The sequence below is a fragment of the Limanda limanda genome, chromosome 5 (genome assembly GCF_963576545.1).
Source record: "Limanda limanda chromosome 5, fLimLim1.1, whole genome shotgun sequence".
NCBI lineage: Eukaryota > Metazoa > Chordata > Actinopteri > Pleuronectiformes > Pleuronectidae > Limanda > Limanda limanda.
The window spans coordinates 28,951,922-28,976,596 of NC_083640.1; the positions used below are offsets into that span (position 1 = coordinate 28,951,922).

The 24,675-nt window shown below is 40.4% G+C and overlaps 1 protein-coding gene across 1 annotated transcript in view; it reads left to right on the forward strand.

Annotated features, from left to right (window-relative positions):
- The window catches only part of whrnb (whirlin b), a 90,761-nt gene that overhangs the window by 65,385 nt on the left and 701 nt on the right, over nt 1-24,675 (forward strand). Inside the window, exons 6-10 of the mRNA XM_061071981.1 lie at nt 5,003-5,188; nt 6,809-7,000; nt 16,956-17,673; nt 18,860-19,035; nt 20,655-20,786. Coding sequence (XP_060927964.1) covers nt 5,003-5,188; nt 6,809-7,000; nt 16,956-17,673; nt 18,860-19,035; nt 20,655-20,786 — 1,404 coding nt within the window. The remainder of the gene's footprint in view (nt 1-5,002; nt 5,189-6,808; nt 7,001-16,955; nt 17,674-18,859; nt 19,036-20,654; nt 20,787-24,675) is intronic.

Here is a 24,675-nt window from a genome sequence, read left to right on the forward strand (position 1 = left end):
TGGTATATTTATACCTCTACTTAAGGAGGAAATATTGTCCTCAACTATATATTTTTGTCCTATTTCTCTCACTACGTTCTTCATAGATTCATATTTTATATACGAAGGAAATGTGCTTTGATGCCACTATAGATAACCCTGCTCAACAGTATATGACATAATTAGTACTTCTTCCAACATGACCATAAACTTCAGTAAAATTCTACATACACATTAATGTTGTATGTCAATAACAATAAATTCAATTTATAGAATTAACATTCTTTTTGTCTTTTTAATAGATAAGAACATTGTTACCACAATTCATTTTCAAAGCACAAATGTTATTGGAGTATTTTCATGTTCCCATTCTACAACTTTCAGGATGTGAAAATCCGTCCAGTGCTGGTCACTCCACTCCTCCTGTGGTGCCATAGTATAACGCTGTTATCTAATGTCATACTCGTCTCATGGTCATCCCTCTGGAGATGCTTCTCCTTCCAGATGCTGACTTTCATTGATGTAGTCAATAAAGAGCCAGTCATTTGTTTTCAGGGTTCATCCTTCAGGCAGTGATTCTCCCCAGGCTCAGGGCAGATTGAACTGGATACTTACTGTATGTGGCCTTTGGCACTGCAGTAAAGACTACAGGCAGGGAGCAGACATGGCTGTAGTCTGTAACATATGCACTGAGATAGGTATACACCTTAACTGTGTATGTACTATATGTACTGCACTTTTGAGTCAGGCCATCTTATAAATGAGCCTGTGTCCCTTTCAGCTGTGATTGACAGTTCACTCACCAGCGGCTCTCTCCAGCTCATGACTCTGACATATGGAACTTATGTCCAATAAACAAACTGTAATCTTTCTCCTGATGCACAGCTCTTCAGTTACACTTGCATGCTGTCACTTTATATTTTGTTAAGCTTTTTGTTACTTGATCATAGCACCTACCCTGTTGGCACTGTTCATCTTAGTTTATGATAGATTGTATCAGTTTCTGGTCTGTATTTAGAACACATTATCCTCGTTGTGATCAACCAGTGAGCCTAGGAGCTATGGAGGGTTGATTCTGTCACTGGCATATATTAATTCTCTGGTGCATTTAGTTAAGAGGCCATTGCACAAAATTATCTCCTCACTTTAAGCCAATACCTTTTATCTGTGGCTGCATTTGAAAAGTAGTAATTACTAAGCAGTTTGTTTTACTGCTCTGTAGTGCTGTGATTTACAGATTTAGAGTAGAAATAAAACTATTACATTTTTATGGTATTATTCACGGTTTCATGAACATTGTTTATTTCATCCATTATTAAGTTGAATAAAACACCTCACCCTCCTGCTGCAGCTTTGTATTGCTGCTCTGCACCATTCAATGTGTGCAATGTGTGGAATTGTATAAATACCTTGGGACTATTGTTGAGTCCAAACTCAACTTTGAGGCTAACAGTGAAGCTCTGTTCAAATAGGGTCACCAGTGTTTGTCCTGTTTCAGGAAAATGTCCTATTTTAATCATATTTAATATTATTATCATGCTTTTATTGACTCTGTTTTATCATTTTCTTTGGTGATATGGTTTGGTACCCTGTCTTTAAAGGACAGAAACAGACTGAGTTCGATAGGGAAATGGTCAAGTCGGCTGATTGGTAAGCCTCAGATGAGCCTAGAGCCCCTGCACACCAGACAGCTACAGAGGATAGCCAGCTCCTTCACTAACGATGACTCGCATCCTCTACATGGGGAATTTCAAAGTCTATCTTCTGGTCAAGGGTTTACAGTCCCAAGGGGTAAAACAAATCACTATTTGAATAGTTTTGTTTCATCTGCAATTGTTCATTTGAACGGGTTATAGCAAAATATACATTTTTGTCCCTATCCAGTTTTCTATTGATAGCAATGCATTTGAGCAATTTTCTCAATGGTTTTTGTGGTCTTGTCTTCTGTCTGTGTTTTTATAATTTTGTACTGTTTTGGATGGATGCCTTCTCTTTTTGTTACTCCAAAACAAATCTACCTAGGAGTACAAATAAAGTTACCTTAACGTCAACAAAACGTCTTAACTACATGAGTATATGCTGTAAAGTCTTATTGTTCCTGTATAGTCCTTTATTTTACATGAACAAATTTGCTCTCAATTAACCAATCATCACCATTAGTACTGGGCCATTTTATCCCTACTAGTTACTGGTAGGTTTATACTACATCATATTCTTAATTTTCAGCATTTATATTTTTTAGGTGTGTTAGCGAAATGCTAGAGCACCACCTGCTTTGGCTATGGCATAGTATACAATTTAATACATTTAAAGGCATATAGGGGATAAACATGTACAAAGTCTTTCTTATTGACTTTAACTACAGTATTTATTGGTGAAAAACCCAGTAAGGTTTCTAGTCCCATTTTTTATATTTTAATTTGTGTGCAGATTAAACAAACAGGACTGGCATGTTAATTAGAGAGCTTTGAGCTGGTGCTGTGCTTTGAACTATGCGAAGAGCGAGGCAATTCTGTTTCCCTCTGCTAATTGCTTATTGGCTCTGGCTCCATACCCACATGACAGTGGTGTTAAGCACAGGAACTCCAGGATTTCTATTATAAGTACTGAGATGGACAAAAACGGTTTTGCTTCACCAAGTGATACATTTGCCGTTGCTATTAGTGTTTGTCGATGTCTATTGACTCAGTTCACTTTGCCAAGCGAGCAATGAGGCTGCTGACCCTGCTGACTCAAACTGCTGCAGGTAGAGGATTTACTAATGGTACTGCTTCCAAGTTTAACTGTTAATATATAATCTGGCCTTGCACATATATTTGCATTATTTGTTGTGACTTAATTTGATGTGGTTGACTGAGCTCATTCTGTTCTGGATGTTTGTAATTGGCTTTATGTAAAATGATGCTGAATGCTGTGAATTATCGCAGTGCCAACTTCCCAAACCTTGATAGCCACCTGAGACTAAACACTATCAATGGAGTCATTCAAAGTTTAGGTCAAGTCACTGATTTGCTGAAGCAGGTAAACGTCTAAGTAATAGATCTAAGCGGAGACATGCAAGCATCAACCATTCTGGCTGACTGTGTCATGTTTTACATGTAACATCAGTACAACAATGATTCCCCAAATCACTCAAAGTCTGAGTAGCTTGCAGAAAAGCTGTATTTTGCACTTTCAATACATAGAGTTGGTTCAGAGGGCAAAGCAAATAAATGTTATTCATAGTGTGGATCTCATTAGAGGTAAACTCACTGTGATTTACATGAGATTGCATTTGCAAACAACCACCCACACATAGACAGTGAGGGAACCACATCCACCCCACAAATACACACATAGAATATTGTAGGCCTGAGGAATAAGAAAGACATTGAGTTTGCTATTGTTAGTGGGCTGATCTCAGGTCAATGAGCAACTTATTCCACAGAAGTGTCAGACTGACCGTGTTTTCCCACCTGCCATTCTGACCAAAGACAAAACAAATCCATGTTTCTTTGTAACTAATGATATACTGTAAATAATCTGGTCCCTCTTATATCATTTCCACTTCTTTCTGCAGTGTTGTTCATGTCAACCCCTCCTCTCACTTTGCTCTTTATTGAATTATCTCTGTTGATGCTGTAAACATCTAAGCTACACGCTAATAAGTGCAGGAAATCAACACTATCTGGATCAAAGGCTCTGTTCTAATTAAGCAGCTATTCCTCAGAAATGGATAGACTTTCTGTGCCCCATGCTGGCAAGTCCTAATGAGCTTTATAAATTCAGATCTGATGGGTGGTCTTGTTGATTTAATGCACGTTCAACAAGCATCACAACAGACGCTTGGTATCTATTAATAAATTACAATGGATAAAGGATGCTGCTTTGAAAGTTGAATGGGTTCTGAGCGACAACACGTGTAGTATTTAGTGCATTTATGAAATATAAATACATATAGCACACACCTAAAAAACACTACAGACACCAACCCATCCACCAGTATAAATTTAAGTTCATATACCTGCCCCAGGAACCATAACGAAAATATAACAAGAAAACATTTGTAATGAAAAGATCGGAGGGGCAATGCATATTTACACCCTGCATGTGCTGTATATACCCCAGCCAGTGTTTTGTATTGTTAAAATGCCAAATAACAGTTAAACATCTCTATCCTAATAATTTTCTGATTAATATAAGCTTTGTATTGTTTTAAATTTGACCTTTGACTGATCTTCTATAAAAGTTAATAATCTGGAGATAATCTCACAAGTAATAGTCCCACCAAATTTAGTGGAATTCCCTCCATGCATTTTTATTTAGTACAAACACAAACATACACAAGATACAACCACGTCGAGATTACAAAAACTGTATTAAAAGAATGCACACACCCCAGCAGTTGTAGTGATTGTCAGCATTTCCACTGGCTTCCTCCGGTGTTTCCCCTACATGAACAACACAGCAACTGTACTCGCTTCAGCCAAGAGTCCTCCTCTCTTCGCGAGGAGAATACGCACCGGTTATAATTATTCGTGCCGAACGAAAGACTAACATGAATAAGCGCAAATGATCCTGCGTTGAAAATGCAGCCAAACAGACAAAAGTAGTTTTCAGTCTTCTAATGAACTACTTATTTGTTTTTCATTATAAACAGCAAACCATTTGTGGGAAGGAGAGTCTTTCCCTGCTGCTTTTCCTAAAATTCAAAATGAAGTTATTTACATGTAAAGCCATAGGAGCACACTGAGGCTGTCTACCAACAGTGAGAAGTGCTAGATTGAGCTACTTATGAAGATTTACTCACCCTGCTGCTTTGAAGTGGTGGCTTTTTTCTGAGCATGATAATCTCATCTGCTGTCATGTAAAGGATGAGAAGAGGAAATGGAAGCAGCACACATCTGAAGACCTTCCATTAGCTTGCCACTGGACTTGTTGAGCTAGATAACTCTTCCTATTCTATCTGTATGTGACTCTCATTTCTCCTTTGTCATGCCTCTTATTGCTTTCTTCATGCATTGTCCTGTCTGTGTCCATCCAGCCTGCAGTATACAGAGGTGTGGGTCCGCCAGGTGTTCAGGTGTCTTTGGAGCAGCAGGCCTACATGCTGCTGACAGAACCAGAGACAAAGACCATGGTCTACTACTTGCAGGAGTACCAGGAGGGACACATAGGAGTGGAGCCACTGAGCATGGCTCTGTTTGAGCTCTTCAACACACATGCAAAGGTAAAGCAGCCTGGCAGCTACAGGATGATGGTCTCAATGATAACCACAAAGAAATAAATATTTTCAAAATAGATATTCTAAGCATATATCTGAATGTGGTAATGTAAAGCCAGACTGCAGCCACTCGCCTACATACTGTATGTGGAACAATATTCAGATGTCTGTGGAATGGAATATACATAACAAGTTTGTACCCAATGCTTCATAGACTACAACACAAATGTTTCCAGGAGATAAAGAAAAATGATGAATACAGCCAGGACAGGGACATGCTTGGTGTTGCCATGGTGACTGTTGAAATTATAAAATTATTCCAGTGCAGGACAATCAGGTTCAACCAAAAGATGGTAACATTTCATTCTTTGACTTTGTATTTTACATTTGTCAGAAGTATGATTCATATTTTTAACTTTTCTCCATTTTCCATCAGTGTTGGAAATGTTCACTTTTGGAAAGAAAATTAGAACATTAATATTAGTAGAAATTAGCGGAATCTTAACTTGCATCTGATTCTGCAACCCAGAACACAGGTCATCATCATGCCTGTTGCAAGGATCAGATCTACTCCCCTGACAGTCATGGCTGCTTACTGGCCATGATGTAGGCAAGTTAACAGTTTTTTCTTCTAAATGCACTTTGGTTAGAGTCACGAGAGGAATTGTGTGAGCTAATGCAAATACAGAGATAAACTGTAACATAGATTGTGGCATGAGAGCTTTGTATGGTCGTATGGTTGGAGCATTAGCATTGGCTAGTCTGTGTTTTGACATGGGAAAGATCATGCATCTGCAATGCACATCTAGATTATTGACTTCAGTCTGACTGGCTGCCTCAGGTACGGCTGGACCCTTATCTGAACTGTTGATTTCCGTTCTCTCCACTGTTGCCAAGTGTTTGCTTGTTGTAGAAACTGTTGGGTTTCTCTATTGTAAGGTCTTGGCCTTGACATAATCTATGTTGTGATACTGTGTTATACAAATCATATTGAATTGAACTGAATTCCACATTTAGGGAGCTGTAATGTGTTACATCTTTGAAAACTCTCATTGTCAAGGTTATTGTTCCCTTATATAATTAAAACCAATTCAACTAGATATGCTGAACACATGGCATTTATCTGACAATATCAATGTCCAACTTCAGTTGAGCTGGTCTGACACTTCAGAAGTATAATTTACTGTACATACAAGATTTCTATGCCCTTCATTCACAACCCATGATGACCTAATTCAGTTGTAATGTTCTTGTATCTCAGAGCAGCATCAACCTCCTCAGGCACTAATTCCCACCTTACTACAAGCAATTTCAAATGCAGCTACTCTACAAGAGCATTGTAAGTTCAAAACAGAATTCATAGTAATAGTCTCATGTCAATAACCTCAGAGAGACTCCAGCAAACAGGTTTACATTTTTTTTTTTTTCAGTGGATAACTGAACCTGGAGACCTCCTCTTTGCTTATTACAATGTGTGGGATTATTCAACATAAGTCACAATGCATGGGAATGGAAAAGTCTATAAAATCCTAAAACTTTAAGTCTCAACTTCTCTTAACTGTTCCCTGCTCTTTCCCTCTCGTGTGGTCGATTCTCAACTAGTTTTTATCTGCTCCTTCCCTGCAGCTGTCCATGCTGTCTGAGGTGAGGAGCCTGGTGTCTCCCCAGGATCTGGAGTTGTATGACAGACTGGTGCTGCACCGCGAGAGGGAAGCCCACCAGGCCTGGCACGGAGGCCTGGGAGTGCTGCACCAGCCGGGCCACTGCAACCACGCAGCTCCTGTGATCCATGATGCAGTGCACACTGTCCCAGCTACGGTAGATCCCTTATCTAAAACAAAAATTTGTTGTAATATTGTGTGGTATGTTGCCTACTTTGCCATTTAATCTGTACAAAGATGTTTATGACCTAAATACTGGATATTAGAGCAAGTTCATAGCTGAAAGACAAACTCGTGAGTGGAAATCCGGCCTTTGCCAGGGTTGTTTTTTGTATGTTACGGCTGCTTCCCAAATAATTTGACAAAAAGTTAAAATATTATAGTGTATCACAGTCCGTGTTTCACATCTACGTGTTGTATATTAAACTCAACTGCTTTGATTTTTGAATATTATCAGTTTATTAAAATGAATGGTCACTGGAAACAATGTTCAGATGTTTTCAACATGCTACATATGTGAGTGCGTTTCTGGTTTGTATGTTTTCTCCCCCTTCAAATTAAAATCCAATACCCTCTCATCATACTTAACATTAAAAGACCGGGCACTAGGACCTTGGGGACTCTGCATCGCTGCTGCGCTGGCTTTCTCACTCTGCCAAGTAACGTCTCTCATCAAGACAGCAGGATTACAGCCAAGGTGTTTAGCTCATAGTAAATGATGCACAGAGTGAAATTGTAAGTACAGGTAGTTACAGAATGTGGCTATCTGTAGTTGTTAACGATTGTTACCTGCTTAAATTTAGGTTTACTTGAGGCAAATGAAAGGGAATATTGTAATGAGCTATGTTAACACTAAGCTAGCTAGCTAGCTATTTTGTTAGAAAATGTCTCCAGTGAGCAAGAGTGTGAACGAGCAAATTTGAAATGAAAGAAATAACTATCGATACAACAAATAAACAACTCAGAAGTTGACACTGGCAGGTCCATTCTCAATCCATTGTGTGTGGTCCCTTTAAGAATTAGGATTTGGGAGTGACGTGGATATGAAAACTAATATATCCGTCTTTCCTTTACAAGCAGGAAAATTATTTCTCTCTATTTGAGAAAAGTTCATATTTGTGTTGTCAAATTTCACAATGACCCTGAAATTCTGTCTCTTCTGTTATTTTATACTGAATGAATGCAAGCAAAGATACAAAGAAAAATCACACTCTTTCTGATTGAACCAATCTATGACCTGTCTGAAACAATGGATATCCGCAGCCCCAAATGAGCCCAAAAAAAATTGGCGCGCAAACATTCAACATCCTTGGGGGCTAAGCCCCACCTTTCTTTCAATCCTAGAAGCGCCCCTGGCGTCAGCTAAATTAAATTTGACCGGGAGTGCCTTTTATAGGGCTTGAAAGAGCACATGATCTCCCTTCACTTTTTCGCTTTGCCCTGTGAGCCCTTCTGTAAAATGACAGGATCAAGGAAAGGAAGAGTGGACAATGAGTGCAGAGTGTTTAACACGGAGTCGACAACAAAATACTTTTTCACTGAAGTCCAATCGAAGGCTGAATGCCTGATAGGCCGAGAAACTGTCGCAGTTTTCATGGAGTACAACATCAGCCGTCCCTTTGCTACGAAGCATGCTAACTACGCTAGCAAGCAGTCAACGCAAGAACGGGTGGCTGCAGCTCAGAGGCTGGCGGCTAATTTACAGACTCAGCAACATTTTTTTCACCGACAAACTGCAATAAAGAGTCATCTACCAAGGCACATTTTTTGGTGGCATTCGAAATAGCAAAGTCTAGCAAGCCTTTCTCCGAAGGCGAGTTTTTGTTAAATGGCCTTGCAAATAAATGCTTTGCTACTTGGTAAAGGCCAAATCCTTTCATGTAATGATTTTTCCATGTCATTTATATTAGTTCACAAAAACACTCAATCCATCTGTTCCTGGCCCGGCCCCCCTGTCAAATTTTAGAACCCATTGTGGCCCGCGAGTCAAAAAGTTTGCCCACCCCTGGGTTAGAATGAGCAGTGTTGGGGAGTAACGGAATACATGTAACGGCGTTACGTATTTAGAATACAAATTATGAGTAACTGTATTCCGTTACAGTTACAAATTAAATAGATGGTATTCAGAATACAGTTACATTGTTGAAATCAGTGGATTACATGACGGTACTTCTCTGTTTCACGAGTTTATTCACTCTCTCGTAAATCCACCGGCGGCAAAGACCCCCAGGAAGCAGCCGGAGACAAGGGCTGCCGTAAGAGCGCCCGGACCCCGGCGGCGTGAAGAAGCCTCACCGCGACCGGCTCGGGACCGTTACAGGCCCGGGACCGTGGCTCTGAGAGAGTTCCGTCGCTACCAGAAATCTACGGAGCTGCTGATTCGCAAGCTGCCCTTCCAGCGCCTGGTGAGAGAAGACCGACCTGCGCTCCCAGAGCTCCGCTGTCATGGCTCCGCAGGAGACCAGCGAGGCACGCCGAGTTCACAACGGAACCCCCCCCCCCCCTCTTTTTATCTTTATGACTGCTTGTGTGTCTGTATGGATGGGCAGAGGGGGGCATTTAATAATGTGATTGGTAAAATTGGTAAAATTAAAACTCCAGGACAACAGAAGGGGAATACAAACTATGGGATGCATACTTTATCATTTATATCATATAAAATATCATCAAAATCGTTTAAAATCATTTTTCAGTGTGTTTCATGGAGCGATACGCTCGCGTCAAGCGCAAAAAATAGGCTCGACGCTGAAACGATCGCTGCACGGCGCGAGGCAGCCTTGGCGCGGGGGGGGGCTTCAGCCTCCGGTGGGACCCGCACAGAGGTGGGAGTGGATGGGAGCCGGACATCCAGCTGGCCCTCCGCATCGGCGGAGAGAGAGTTTAGACTGCTGCTGCTCCACTGACTATAACAACGCCGCAATCATACACTTAAAATATGCAATACAAACCGGAAGTATTCCAAGTATTCAGAATACGTTACTCAGATTAGTTAATGTAATGGAATACGTTACAGATTACATTTTTGGGCATGTATTCTGTATTCTGTAACGGAATACGTTTTGAAAGTATCCTTCCCAACACTGAGAATGAGGTGTAGGTCAGAGTTAAGGTTAGGCATTTAGTTGTGATGGTTAAAGTTGGGGTGAGGAGCTAGGGAATGCTGTATGTCAATGAGTGTCCTCACAACTATAGGGAGACATGCATGTGTGTGTGTGTGCGTGTGAAGTTTATCTTAGAAAAAACAGATGAACACAACAGACATAAAGTGCATAGTACAAACATGTGCAGACATTCAGGTACATGTAACAATCTCTCATCTCACAGCCTCCTTCTGTCCTGAATTTTGGAGATTCACTGTCAGTAATGAAAGAGTTTTATAGCTTTTCATGTATCTCATTGTGTATTCATTTGGAACCCTGTTGTGTCTCCCTGATAGAAGCATGTACTTTGTATTCCTAGTACAGGACATGGGAGGGGTCAGTAATAATTTTCCTGCATTACAGTCTTTTCAAATACTTTTTGGAGGGAGGGATGCGCCCTCACCCTCGTCCCAACTGCTGTATTGACCAGTCTGTTTATTGGTCATTTTGGTTTAACTGATACCAAACCAAGCTTATACATACATAATACACAACATCATGATAAAATATCATCCTCTGTCCAACCCCAAACCCCCTGCGTCTACACAAAAGAGTTGCTGTTGTATCCTAGTGTATACATGATCCACATGGACATTCTTAAACAAATCACAGTACACCCAGGTATTTGTAAGAATGAACCATGGGTAATACAAGTGTTATGGACCAGTATGTTGTTCCATCCTCCTCCGTCTCAACTGCCTGACGATGCATTTCCACTCAAGGAACTTTCCCCCGGACTATACACCTTTAACCTCTGATGTAGTTTTACAGTTAAATCCCACACAATACACATATTTATGGCATTATGGGAAAGCACATGATGCAATGCGTCATTTACAATCACTTATATGTATTTTCGAAAAATGCTGTAACACCTCTAGACATTTGCAGTACTGCTATAGGAACTAGGGATGAGCGAGTACAGCATTATCTGTATCTGTATCTGTATCTGTTAACCATATGAATTATCCGTATCCGTACTCGGAGTGGGCGGACCTAACCCGGAAGTGGGTGTGATTTAACCCAGAAGTGGGCTGGTTCAACATAACTTTCTTTATTAACTTTGACATTTTTTTATGATTTTTTTTTTTTAAATTTTTTTTTTATTTATTTCAACACCAGGTGTGTGTGTGTGTGTGTGTGTGTGTGTGTGTGTGTGTGTGTGTGTGTGTGAGTGAGATGCGAGGGACGTTCACTGTCTCCCGGAGAAATGAACACTCTGCGCCCCCAGCACAGAAAGACGCGAACCACATTCGTTCACAAGTCACACAGACTGGCCTTGCTACTTTCACTCTACATTAACACTTAAAGTTTAGTGCAGTGTAATTGTTTGCCGTGATAATTAAATGCCAGTGTGATAATAGATGACAATTTCAAACCATACAAACTGTCATGTTGTACTGTATTTAATAGAGGTTTACTTTACTGTAAAGTAAGTGTAAATGTAAAGTGAAAACAACAAAACCAGTCACCATGACCCATGAACAAATGCAACTCACGTCCCTCTACACCAAAAACACAGAGTGTTCATTTCTCCGGGAGACAGCGAACGTCCCTCGCATCTCCAGCGCTCCTCTACTGAGCCAATGCAGGTCTCGTGAAAATTTTTCCAAAGACTCGTACCCGAAGACCCAGTCGGGAAATTAACGAATCATTTCTGCTTCCTTGACTGAGCCTATGGAACAGTCCCGATGCGCAGTGAACCTGAGTGACTGAGAGACAGAGAGCTGTTCTGTGAGTGAGTGAGCAGAGCCGTGTGTGACGAGAGGAGCGCTGTGACGCTGTGTGAGGATTTTCATTCAGTCCGAGCACAGATAATGACTCCGATTACTCGTATTATACTCGTAATCGGCAAAAGTGCTTTATCCGTACCGGATACTCGTTTCAGCTGAGTATCCAGCTCATCTCTAATAGGAACCTTTGCAGGTACCAGCACTGTCCAAGTTTTTGTTCTGAGGAAACCTTTTAATTCACAAAAAGTCTACACATAAAATAGTTTTTTGGAAGCATTTCAAGTGAAAACTTTGACACTTGTGTTTGTCCCGGTTTGTCTATTTTTATAATCAACAGCAGTAGAATCTGAATCTCTCCCACTGTTTTGTAGTCCCTTGCATTACTGCTGCCTGGTGCACTGGAGTGGAACCTGCTTGTTGTAGTTGTCGGGTAATTCAACTCATCTCCCCTGGTCTTTAGACAATAGTGAAAACAGTAACCATTTGGTCGGAAAGTGACACAGAGCAACACGGTTTGTGGCAGGTCAACGAGTATCAATGATTACTGTGGTTCATGTCAATCCTCAGAGACCTGAATCTGACAGGTGTCATTCTCCTGCTGACCCACTTCCTCCAGCTGCCTGGGCCCTACAGAGAAGCAACGGAGCAACTTGATCTGACAACCCTCTTTTTTTCAGCTTGAACAAAGTGTGAATGGTTTCCCTCTGCTCCCAGAGTCCTGGCCCACTGCCTGACCAAACTCTCTGTGCCTTCAGGAGCTTCTAGTGCATTTGTCTTGTCATTGACGTCTGTTTGGTGCTGTTACTAAAAGAGGGCTGATGTCAGTGTTTGCCACAGCGCAGCACGTGTCTGTGAAATTGCCCATGCTGCAACTAATAATTGTGGTTGTTAAAATTACAACCCCCAATTAAAAGCTAATTGCATTTAATTGATAGACACTTAGTTTCATCATGGCAACACTGTGTTGACACACCATTGTCTCATTACAAAGATATTTCCATGCAGGCTGGCGGCAAGACAGTCATTAAGAATAGCAAATAACTGTAATTAACATAGCTAGAGACAGTGGAGCATTCCAAGAAAAGGGGTTGGGGGTATTTAGAAAGTACATGCTGAGCTACAGTAAAGCCCTTATGCACAAGCTTTAAAATGTATAATATATCATGGACAACTAAATAGAGGAATATTAAAAACAATGGTAAATTGTCTGTATCTATATAGCGCTTTTGTAGTCTTGATGATGACTCAATGCACTTTAAAGTACAGTTTTTGCCATTCACAAATGAACCCGGTGGGTAGGCCTTAATAATGTAATAAAGTTGAGTTTTAATTTAAACAAAGTTTCTATTAACCTCAACCAAACTGTGTTTCATCTTACCCATTGCTTTTCATCATTAGCTTGCAGGTGTAAAAATTATCATGGAAGAGACTGTTCCATTTCACTTGTTTAGAAATGAGCATCAATCAAGTCATATTAAAAAAAAAATTTTTTCTTTATTTCATTGGCAATTTAATTTTCTGTTAAATTCAAATTATGTCTGGGTCCATTTCCCATTCAATTTCACATGCCTTTTCACAGCAGACATTTTGACTTGTCATTAGTGGTACTGATAAAATAAATGTCTCAGTGAGGCAGAAAAACCAGGACACTGAAACTCAAGCACTTACAATTAAGTCATCAATCATATTTTTATTTACAACTGTGCTTTTCCTGCTGTGACGTGTGCACGTGTCTCCTACACTGAGGTGTAGAGCAGGGGTCTTCAACGTTTTTTCAGGCCAAGGACCCCCAAACAGGTGGAGAGATGGAGCAGGGACCCCCTACTATATATATTGTATAAAATTGTGTTTTATATTAAACTGGGCCTAGTGCCATGTATAAACATAACTACCCTGATATTGTGCATTCAAAACTAAGCTATTCGAATATTACACGGGTTCATATTTTCATGTTTTTAATTTAAACATGTGCAAGGTACAGAGTGGCCATGCCACTGCCATTTATAAACATAAAGTGGGGACGGAAAGTATTCAGACCCCTTTAAATGTTTCACTCTGTTTCATCACTTATGACCATGTGATATTTCAGTTTTTCTTTTTTAATAAATTTCTACTTTTCTGTTTTTTTCTGTCAAGATGGGGTGCTAAGTGTTAATGAGAAATAAAATTAACTTTTTTGATTTTTGCAAATTGCTGCAATGAAACAAAGAGTGAAATATTTAAAGGGGTCTGAATACTTTCCGTACCCACTGTACATCTTGCATACAACACTGAGCTATTAAAGTAATTCACATATTCATGATTTTATTTTTAACATACATGTAGAAGAGACAGTGAATCCTCAAGCGATCTGTGGATGGCACACATACTCCCACATTAGTGAGATGTCGGACCCTGATGGGTAGCACACAACTTATCTAATCTTGGATGGATGGAGGTTGTCAGGCAGAGGGTCACATCAGCTTCACAATATGTTGGATGCATGTTAATGTCTATTGAAAGACATTTAAATTTGTGGAAAAAAAAAAATTATAAAAAATTGTCTAATCAACCAAAGATTTCGCGACCCCCCTGCAGTATCTCCGCGGACCCCCTAGGGGTCGCGGACCCCCTGTTGAAGACCTCTGGTGTAGAGGAAGGGAAACGCAACTCTGTTTCCTTTGTTGACTATTAATGATGACAAAAAGATTTACACAATTTCTACACAGCTTGTGCGGCGATAGAGGGCGATCTTTAAAGCATTCAAATACAGCATGTCTAGGGTTTTGTTTTTTGGGCATAGTAGGAGTTACATGTCAGCTTCTGAATTTGTGTTGACAGCTGGCTAAATTAAGATTACGTCCAAACTACACTAGTTGACTTAGTTTCTCTACAGCCTCTTATCCACAGGTTAAGAAAAAACTAAATGAGAAAGCCCCTCTGTTGTCTGTATGTTTGTTATGTTGAACATGACAGGACGGGAAAAAAATTGGAAAACTCCTTTACTGACAATGGGAAAGGAGTCATTCACCTATTTAGCCCCGAATTTTAGTGTAGAATAATTGCTGCTCTCCAGACAAAAGCTAAGCTCCTCCAACAGCCTCCACAGGGTATCAAAAATATATTTAAAGTGTGTGTACGGAGTCAACAGAACTTTTCCAAAATGCCGACGTAATCCAGTTGTCTGTGCCAGTAAATTTACACGGACAACCATTAGTCGCTTTCTCAACTTGTTTCACAAATTCAGCGGTTGAACTCTGACATGTAAATGTTGTCAGAGTACAGATGAAAGGCCTCCTCAAGAAGAAAACAAGCCCATTCCAGTTGGTGAGCAGACATGACAGACACTGCAGTGCAGATGAGTGCAGCAGCAACGGTTGATGCCAGCCCACAGGCAGAACAACAATCCTCTGCAGCATTGAAACGATATAGACCCTCAAGCCTCAAACGGCCTCTAATGATTCAGCTGTTACTGGAAAAATCCCTTTGCTCTAACCGTCTAAACTTTCTTGCGCTCATTATATTGTCCCACTGGGCAAATCCCATCCATCTGGCATCTTCATGAAGTAGGCTAAAGTAAATCATACAAAGTTTTCATTTGAGATTGAGCCCTGTAGTACCACAAAGCTTCACACTGTTTCTGTAGGCTTATGGCTCTGTTGATGGCGAGAGGAGAACACAATGGCCTGGTCTCATTTTTGGGGTTTATCTGCTATAAAAATGGATTGTGTGTGAATGATCTTCCGTGTTTGTCCATTTTTTACAGACCACAGAGTTACATTATTTCCAGAGGACAAATGCGATTAATAGGACAAGGCTTAGAGTTGTTATCCCCAATAGGAGTCGCATTCAAACAGTAATGACCATCACTTCTAGAGCAGGGCAGTGTCGGGTTTATTAACACTGTACTGGGTGAAGTTGTAAAGCCAACCCTGAGGGTAACACCAAGAAAGTCATTCAAATCAGGACTTTGTCCCCTTGAGAGCATGGCTCTGCTCAGCACATTTCACGGCAAGCTGACCATGAATTCATTAAATCTCTTATTAGCATTTGTGACTCTTTTTAGCCAGAGGAAGGCAGGGGATAAAGGCTCATGGAGCTCAAAACTGATAGAGTTCATTGGAGGAGGACTACACTCGGTTAACTTTCATTGCAATCTTATATGTAGTATATAGAGGCATAAATATAGAGTGTACAGATGATGATATTGCTAAATGAAAGGTCAGAGGGTGACCTTAAATATCCACAACAGATTACCCTGAAATCTGGCTTGTGGATTTAGAGAATTTGCGTCCGAATCCTAAGGTGTTTAAGAACGCTTCAGTGAGCAGCAACTGGGCATCATGAATTGCTTGCTTTCCACTTCAAAGCCCACGTTGTCGAGTTAGAGCATTCAAACTGCCTGCGTGAGCTGCATGTCTCTGGGGCGTCTCCTGTGTGTGAGCCCCACTGCTGTTCAAGAGTCAGGGTCTCACCTAGTTCCTCAGTGTACACACAAATAGTGAAAACAATAGTGATTAAGTTCTATCTTTCATATATGTCACAAATATAGATATTTACTATACTTCTTGTACCTGTTTCAAAGTAAAAGCATTTATGTTGACTGAACCCATTAATATTTGTATTATTGCAGGACTTGAGGATGCATGGCTACCGTAGATGTCCTAGCATTTACAGTACATACTTAGCCGTTATTTGTATACACCAGAAACCTCAGGTAGTAGCTCTGCTGCATACACGCTCTGTGAACAACAGACGCATGCTAGATGCAGCTGTCACATGCTACACATGTAGACAGCTACATACTAAACCATTTCAATTTATTGAAAATACTATAAGGTCAATAATCAAAGTATAGAAATTAATACATTTATTTCTGCCTCCGCACCCACACAATGGAGGACAATGGTATTTTGTTTGTGGGGCGCACAGCACTGGAAAATTGCATTTAAGAAATTATAGCTGCGAGTGGTCATTAATGGGTTCTAAACTATAAGTGCTCATCAGAGAAAGCAGCTCACTTGTCAAAAATGAAAGGACTATTTGAGGCTTGAAAAAATAAAAACAAAGTTATTCCACCCACATGTCAAAGGATAAATATTATGTTTAAACATAACCATGGTTAGCGCTTCAATAAGCACACTCAATGTGTGTGAATCTTAAGAATTACAATTAAAAGTTTTTTTTTCATTTTGATACTTATCAGCTCCACCAATCCTGTTTGATTCATGAGTTCTGTCTTCCTACTTTTCACCGACAGGATGAAGTGCAGGTTACAAGTCGATCTCCCTCACCCTTCCGAGCTGTTCCTCTCCAGGCCCAGAGCAGGTCACCGAGGGCGATGGATCTGGGCCGGAAGCCTTCGGCCCGGCTAATGCAGCCTGGCTCCAGCCTGCTCTTCTCTGGCCCCACCCAGCTGCTGCAGGGCTGCCTCCACAAGTCGCTCAAATCCCTCCCCACCACCCACCAGCCCTCCCCAACCTTGGCAGACCACACAGGCACAGGAGCCAGCCACCACACCTCTCTCAATGCCCTCCATCATACCTGCCAGACTTTCTTCCAGCTCTCCGACTCCGAACACCTCAACCACCCGCACTTCGCTCATCACTTCCACCAACATCCTGTCCACCAAAATAGGCCTAGTTCTGGACACCACACCTGCCCAGGCTTCCTCAACCACCGGGGCTCCTCCGGCTCTGGTAAACTACAGGGATCTGTCAAGTTCCCCTCCAGATCCAGCTCCTATGAGAAGTCCTCCATCCTGTCAAAGTCGGCTTCCTCTTCAAAAGCAGCCTCTCCAATGCCATCCCCTCATCTGTCACCCCATCCATCGCCGTGTCCCTCCCCCTGCCCTTCTCTCATCACACCTGCTCCTCCTCCCTGTAGTCCAGACCTGCACTGCTCACCTGCCCTCACTCATAAAGTCATCGTTACAGACACAAACCGGCTGTCTGCAGACTCCAGACCACAGCAAAGAGGTACGCAAGTGTCACTGTGTTGTCTTCAAGTGCAGAAATACAAATATTACCCACAAATATTGGGTACAGCTTCATATGTTAGTGATGCGGAGATGCTGTATGTTGGCATACATCGTAGGACTTGTCTGTCAGCATCTGAGTCATTTATATCTGGTGTAAAATCTAAAATTATAACTATATTTAATTGTAACAAGCACAGCATATTAAAGTATAGATCCTAGCACCAAATCACAACATATACTATCTTCACACTCATATAGTAAGATTGAGAACTTACAATATTGTAGAGAAACCCAACAGTTGCTAAATGATGATGCATTAAAATCCTCAACTGTTAAGGCTCAACAAACTACAACTTAAATGAAAATTCCTCCAGAATATGTAAATTTTCACCACTTTCTGACTTTCTGCAAATTTTGGTAAGAATTTGAGCATGTTAAAGCCCTCAAAAAGCCAATTAATTTGCCTGAATAATAATAATAATAATAATACTAATAATAATAATAATCCTTACAATTTCAATAGGGCCTCACCTGACCTTTGATGTCAGTGCTCGGGCCCTAAATACTAGTGAAATGTTAATACATGATAATGACCATAATGATCCAGTAATATAATAATATAGCATTGACTGTACAGAACAAGTGTTTTTAAGTTTTATACTTTAAGTACACTTTGCTGCTAATACTAATAATAGTGAATGCACTAATGTGTTTTTTTAAGAAACCTATATTCATCACCTTCAATATTGATGTATTGAGTTTCATAAACCTTTTTAAGATAAAATCAACACATTAAGTTAAAGACAAATACATTTTTGAATGAAATAAGCAAAAAACAAACTATGAAATTAAAGACCATTTAAAAAGCCGACGTAAAACAACAATATACTACAATATGTGCATTACAATATTACAAACTTTATAAAAGAACCGTGCAAATATTTGTGCGAAGCTGATTCACAAATCAAGGAGTCTGTGGCTATATTGTACAACATCAATTATATACAATATTTGAATTATATGTTATACTAGTTAGAAATGTATTTTGGAAATCAACGAAGTAGCCTATACTGATAAGATAAGAGGTTAACATGTTACATGAATAAATATAATATAGAATTGTGATTAGATTAATGAAGACAGTAATGCCTGTTTGCATACTAACATTATTGTGTCCGATCCAGGGGCGACTCTGTCCCAGCTGTCAGACAGTGGCCAGACTCTGAGTGAGGACAGCGGGGTGGATATTGCTGAAGCAGGTGGTCTCAGTAAAGATGGAAGCCCTCGACCGAGCAAGAACCAGAAGAACCATCTGGAACAGCCAGGGGCCCATGTACCACCTCCAGGGGCCACGAGACAAGTGAGAGCGTCATGCTGTCATTAACAACCACTTCAGCAAGTCATTCGATCATTCCGATTGATTCGTCTCACTGTGACCTTCTGTGTAAAACCCACATATTTATCAAACTGTGATTTCAGCTTCAACTTATTCTATTGCTGAAATTAAAGGTTCAGTGTGTAAGACTTGGGTGAAAGGGATCTAATTGCAGAAATTTTATATAAAATAGTCCTAGTGATGTTTCACTAGTGTTTAATCATCAAAATTGTACAAATAGTTGTCTTCTTTACCCTATGTGCCCAATATATTTAAATTGTGTATTATTAACGTTGGTAGTGGGTCCTCTCTACGGAGCCTGCCATGTTTTTTACAGTAGCCCAGACTGGACAAACTGGACAAACTTTATGACAACTAAAGGCGACCACAGGTTCTCATTCATGTTTGGAAGGGGAGGGTGAGTTGAGGAGTCTGACCACTATATGTCACTAAATCCTTCACACTTAGCTTTTAAGTTAGCAAATACCACTAACATATAGCAGACACACAAAAGCAATGTTATTAATCCTACAGCAGATCACACTACCTCATATGACACAGCCATACCCTGTTTTTAAAAAACGACAATGCATTTCCACTTCCTCCCACTGTAAGAAAATAAACTTAAAATATCCCGGACAATCTTTTGGCCAATGTCCCATCTGCAAACGTAGAGGGGTCTGTATTTATTACCTATACTGCAGCCACTAGTATAGGTAATTTGCAATCACTTTTGAGAGCTGTCACATTGTCCATCTTTATATACAGTCTATAAAATGAGTGCATCACTCTATGGTAGCAGTCAAACGGTCAGATAAATAAGGGGTGCAGATCGAGATGTGACCATATGGGTAGCATGTGTGATAAAATTGCTGCTTTTCTGAGGAGCTAATGTACATCACAACACTTTCCCACCAAACCGCCAGACTCTACAGCCTCCATAACCTCTATTTAGCTTCAGTAATTCTCTCTCTCTAATGCACCCCGTCATCTCCCACCTCCCCAGCAGATGTCCCCACAGTGTTTCTGATCCTTCTGGTCACCTGATCTTCACATACTGCACATTTTAAGCCTACCAACACACTAAGGCAGTAACTGGTTCATCCCAAGGACAAAACACGCGATTCACACCTTAGGACCATACATGCTTAGGACACATGAGGGGGCGGGTGGTTCAACGACCTACAAAAGATTCCCAGTGAAACCAGCAGCAGAGTGGGTCCAGCCTCTCAGGCAATATCAACGACATCTTCAAGAAACTCAACCAACCCCAGTTGACCAGTTTTTAGCAGTGTTCCTTCCCAAACCCATGTTTGGACAGGAACGAAAAATAGCTTATTTCATTTTTTAGCAAATCTCGATAAACAGGCAGATACAGGAATTGTTGTCACTTTCTTAAACAAGCCTTTAGCCTGCGCATAGGTAGGCGCTCTCAGAGACCCCTTCTTCTCACTGTACTGTAAAACGCTCTGATTGGTAGAAAGCGCTATATAAATACAAACCATTAACATCCTTTTTTTGACACAGAAGTTATTTTGGGTTGGGGTGGATTGCAAAGATGAAATAAAGCTCTCAATCTGATACCTCTTCACCTTGTGTCCCAGCTGACTGGCTCACCGGTCCCAGCAGCCACCGCTACCCTGGTGCGAGTGGTGAAAAATAGCAACACCCTTGGCATCGCTATCGAGGGGGGAGCCAATACACGCCAACCTTTGCCACGTATAGTCACCATTCAGGTGAGACAACAATACAATAGTGTTTTGCTGATGTTTGGTTTGAAGCCATTGTTTTGCCAATATGCAAATAATAATTTTCTTTTAAAACTACAGTGTGTGACTTGAATTGAAGATTATGCAGAAAATGCATTAACGTTCCCCTTTCCACTTTAATAGAACCTCTGTCTTCCTCCAACATCTGATGATTAGCCTTTTGCCCAGACAGCACTCTAAAGCAATTTTCAAAGACAAATCTTCCTGACGATATTTCTTTTTGGCACCTTTCACATTTTGTTAAGTCCAACAAGTACAAAGAGAGCAAAGCAGTAAATTCCCATAACAAATGTGGTTTATATGGGCTGAGGGGGAGAGGGGATAACATCAGCATGAACGTCAGAGCCTTGGTCAGAACACCCCCATCCTTGAGGGGTTTCTGTGACTGTGCAGTGATTTCCATAACAACAACTCCTTTGAGCCGTGTCTGTGAATCTCAGCACAGTGGATGACAGTGAATGTCAGTACACTGATGTCCTTCACAGTCAATGATCTGCTTGTCAAACACTGTGTCCCCTCTAATCAGTGTGACATTGCACATGAAAACAAGCTAATTATATTTCTATCATATCAGGGGAATGTAATCTAATAATGCTAATTTTGGCCTCCGCTGATTGGATGCACACACTCTCTTGAATTCCTGTTGGTATAAAAGAGATTGAAAGTGTGTGATTAAATTCTTTAAAACCTGTTGTGTTGACAGACAGGCTGAATTCGTTTTTAGATGAGTTATTATGTGTACAGTGACTCAGACAGCCACTATTATTGAAATTATTATTCTAGATATTTTGGGATCATGACAGTACGGAGCTCCCAAAGGGACGTGGGCAAAATAGAATAAAGTTTCTGCAACACTTTTTCTCTTGTGCACCAGAAAGTATTGCATGCAAATATCATATCTGTCAGACCATAGAGCATTTTGGCTTGCTATGTGTGGAAATTACAGTACAGGAGTTAGTCAACTGCGAGGGATGTAAGAAAGATATTCACTGATTCGGACTTTATGGATCAATAACTAATAAAGAAACGTCCTCAAAACACAAGCCTCCTTCCAATCAGAGTAATGTACAAAACCAGCTAAAGCTTGATTTTCATCAAAACGAGCAGAGAGGAAGAAAAAACGTTGGTCTACTAAGTGCAACACCGAAAACACATACAGCTAAAATATTCAATAGCATAACTGCTGTACAGAGAAGAGTCACCAAAATCAATACACACATAGATGGTCTCCTCCTGGATACTATACAACCCTCACTTTGGAACAGTACATTCAGGCATCATTTTGATGATTTTGTTTATATTATTACTCGTAATGAATAACTCCATTCTTGTAGATTTGTGGGGTCCCCAAATTATGCCAAGGCATATTTTTCCAAAGTGAAAGATGTAGTCTGACCAGGAGGAGATCACATGTGTTTGTATTGATTTTGTTGACCCTACGATCCACACGGTTGGAGTTATTCATATATATTTTTTAAACTGTCAAAATGATGCCTGATTATATTTTCTAAAACCCTAACAAAGGGCCACTTAATATGACCTCATCCTTGTACTCTTAACAACTAGGTTTGATAAGTTGAAGTGGCTTGATGCCTTGCTCAAAGGCATATTAGCGACGATTACAGAAGAAGCTAAGAGTGTGTCCAAAGCTGCTTTCAGACATGCACTGGACCTCCGCAGTTCCTCCGTATATTCTCGGGAGGACGTGTAATCGCCTGACCTCCTAGTGTACAGTCCATCAAAATCCAGGAGAAGTTGATGTGTGAACACAACTGGGGATCTCCCTCTGGATTCACTGCAAGCGAGTAGGGGGTTTGATGATGCTTCTAAAATGCGAAGGACACAAAAATACTCCAAAACAGCATTAAACACATAGAAGACACTAACAAATATGTCAAGAGAGATTGTGGTGATAAGACGAAGGTTTTGGGGGCTGTAAACAAATCACAGGATCTACATCTACTTGATGCTGTTGTTAAACAGACAAACTCTGGGTAAACTCCGTAACCAATTGACAGTATTTTACGCATGTCTGAAAGCGGCTTAATTCATTACCTCCTCAGTGTTTCTCAACCAGTCAGCAGAATTGAAAGTTGTTACTAAAGGTCCGTTGGCCCTGCAGTCATGTTTTCAGCAGCTACTTTGTAATAAAATGTCACAGCAAATTAACATGTTCAGAATAGTGCATGTTCATGACAACTGTTGTGATTGTCCTGAGAGGAAGAAGGATCTGTGAATGGATAAACACATTTACCCTGTGGCTCTGTTAGGCTGCCTAGAAAAAGAGCAAATGGTCGTGCAATACTGTGTGCACAGTGGTACACGACCATTTAACACTGTTCACACATGCAAACAGAGAAATTATTCATCTCAGTCATCAAATCATATCTTTCATTTTCTTCACAGGTGAACTATCTTACTTATATCAAATATGAAGGCAGTTCAAATGTTAAACTAGATGCCTTTCTACATTTATCTAAAGTACTTAAATGGAGCAAAATGTATTTTTTGAAGTTGCAACTACTCAGTGGTAGAGAGTCAATTATCAAATTGTACTGTCAATTCCAGTATTTCAAAGGCTGCATTCATTGATTTCCACTTTCCACTCAGAGGAAATGTCTTCCCCAGAAAACACAGAGAGATGTATTTATTGATTCTCAGGTGGTGATTGTATCTCCCCTTTTAGCTCAGGATTGGATTGAATTCACTGAAAACAAAGCAAAATGCATATGCATACCTTGCATACCTTGAATCCAATATGTAAACTATGGAGTATGTACCCCACCACACTTTCATAGTGCAGAATATTTTACACAACATAATAGATCTCTCACATACTGTTTTGCTCCGTTGTTTCATTGTCACCTTCCACCCCCAGAATACGGATGTCTAAATGGCTGCCACTTACTTTGCCTGACAGTCTGGGCATAAGACAATCAACCTTAATGCATTCCTTGGTAACATCCTCCTAGTCTGCTACTCTGCACTGGCAAGGATTAAGGGTTTTCTATTTTGTATGTAGCTTATTTGGAAGACATCAAAAAGTACTGGATCAGTCGAAATACCAATCTTGGAGATGAGAAGAGATGCATGCACTCAGAGAACTGGAATCCTTTCATAAGGACCTGCTCCAACAACAAGAGTGTACCTATGGTCCTTTTTCAATTGATCAGGAACTCAACAAAAGACTAGATGGGATCTTAAACAAGCTATATTGTCTATTCAGTGTAAAGAGCTAAACAGTGTGATCAACCTTCAATGTGTTGTAAGGTTGATTACTTGGAGAATCAGTCTTGCAGAAACAATTTTATATTTTAGGCAATTCCAGAGTCTGACTACTTGAAGTGGGTTGACGGTAAGAAAAAGGTCAGAAAAAGTATTTGCCAAAGGTTTAAAGAAAATTTACTCTGGGAAACCACCTGGCCAAGACGAAATTCCCAACATAGAAATGTCTGGTAGATGCCCTGGAGAAAGGGAACCACCTCAAATGTTCAAACATATTCTGCTCGACAGAAGTTCAAGGACTTGCTTCCAGCAATGAAAGAGGGGACATGGCTTATCTGAGATATGATAAGCTGATCACTCACCATCCCAATACAACACAGACAGTTTTCTCTGTTGGAACACAGGGTCTCCAGAATGTGGCCTCATGTGTTCTTGTAATAAAGTCATGCTGGATTTATTGAAACAAAAATGTTAACTACAAGTTAATTGTTGTAGATTCTGTCCACATGCAAGTTCTTGTGCTCGTGTCTATTCTCGATGGAGCTAAGTTACACAAGTTCGTCAGCATCATAAATAACTGTGTTGTCAGTGACAGCCATGATCATGTTCTCCTCTCCCATCATTAATGATG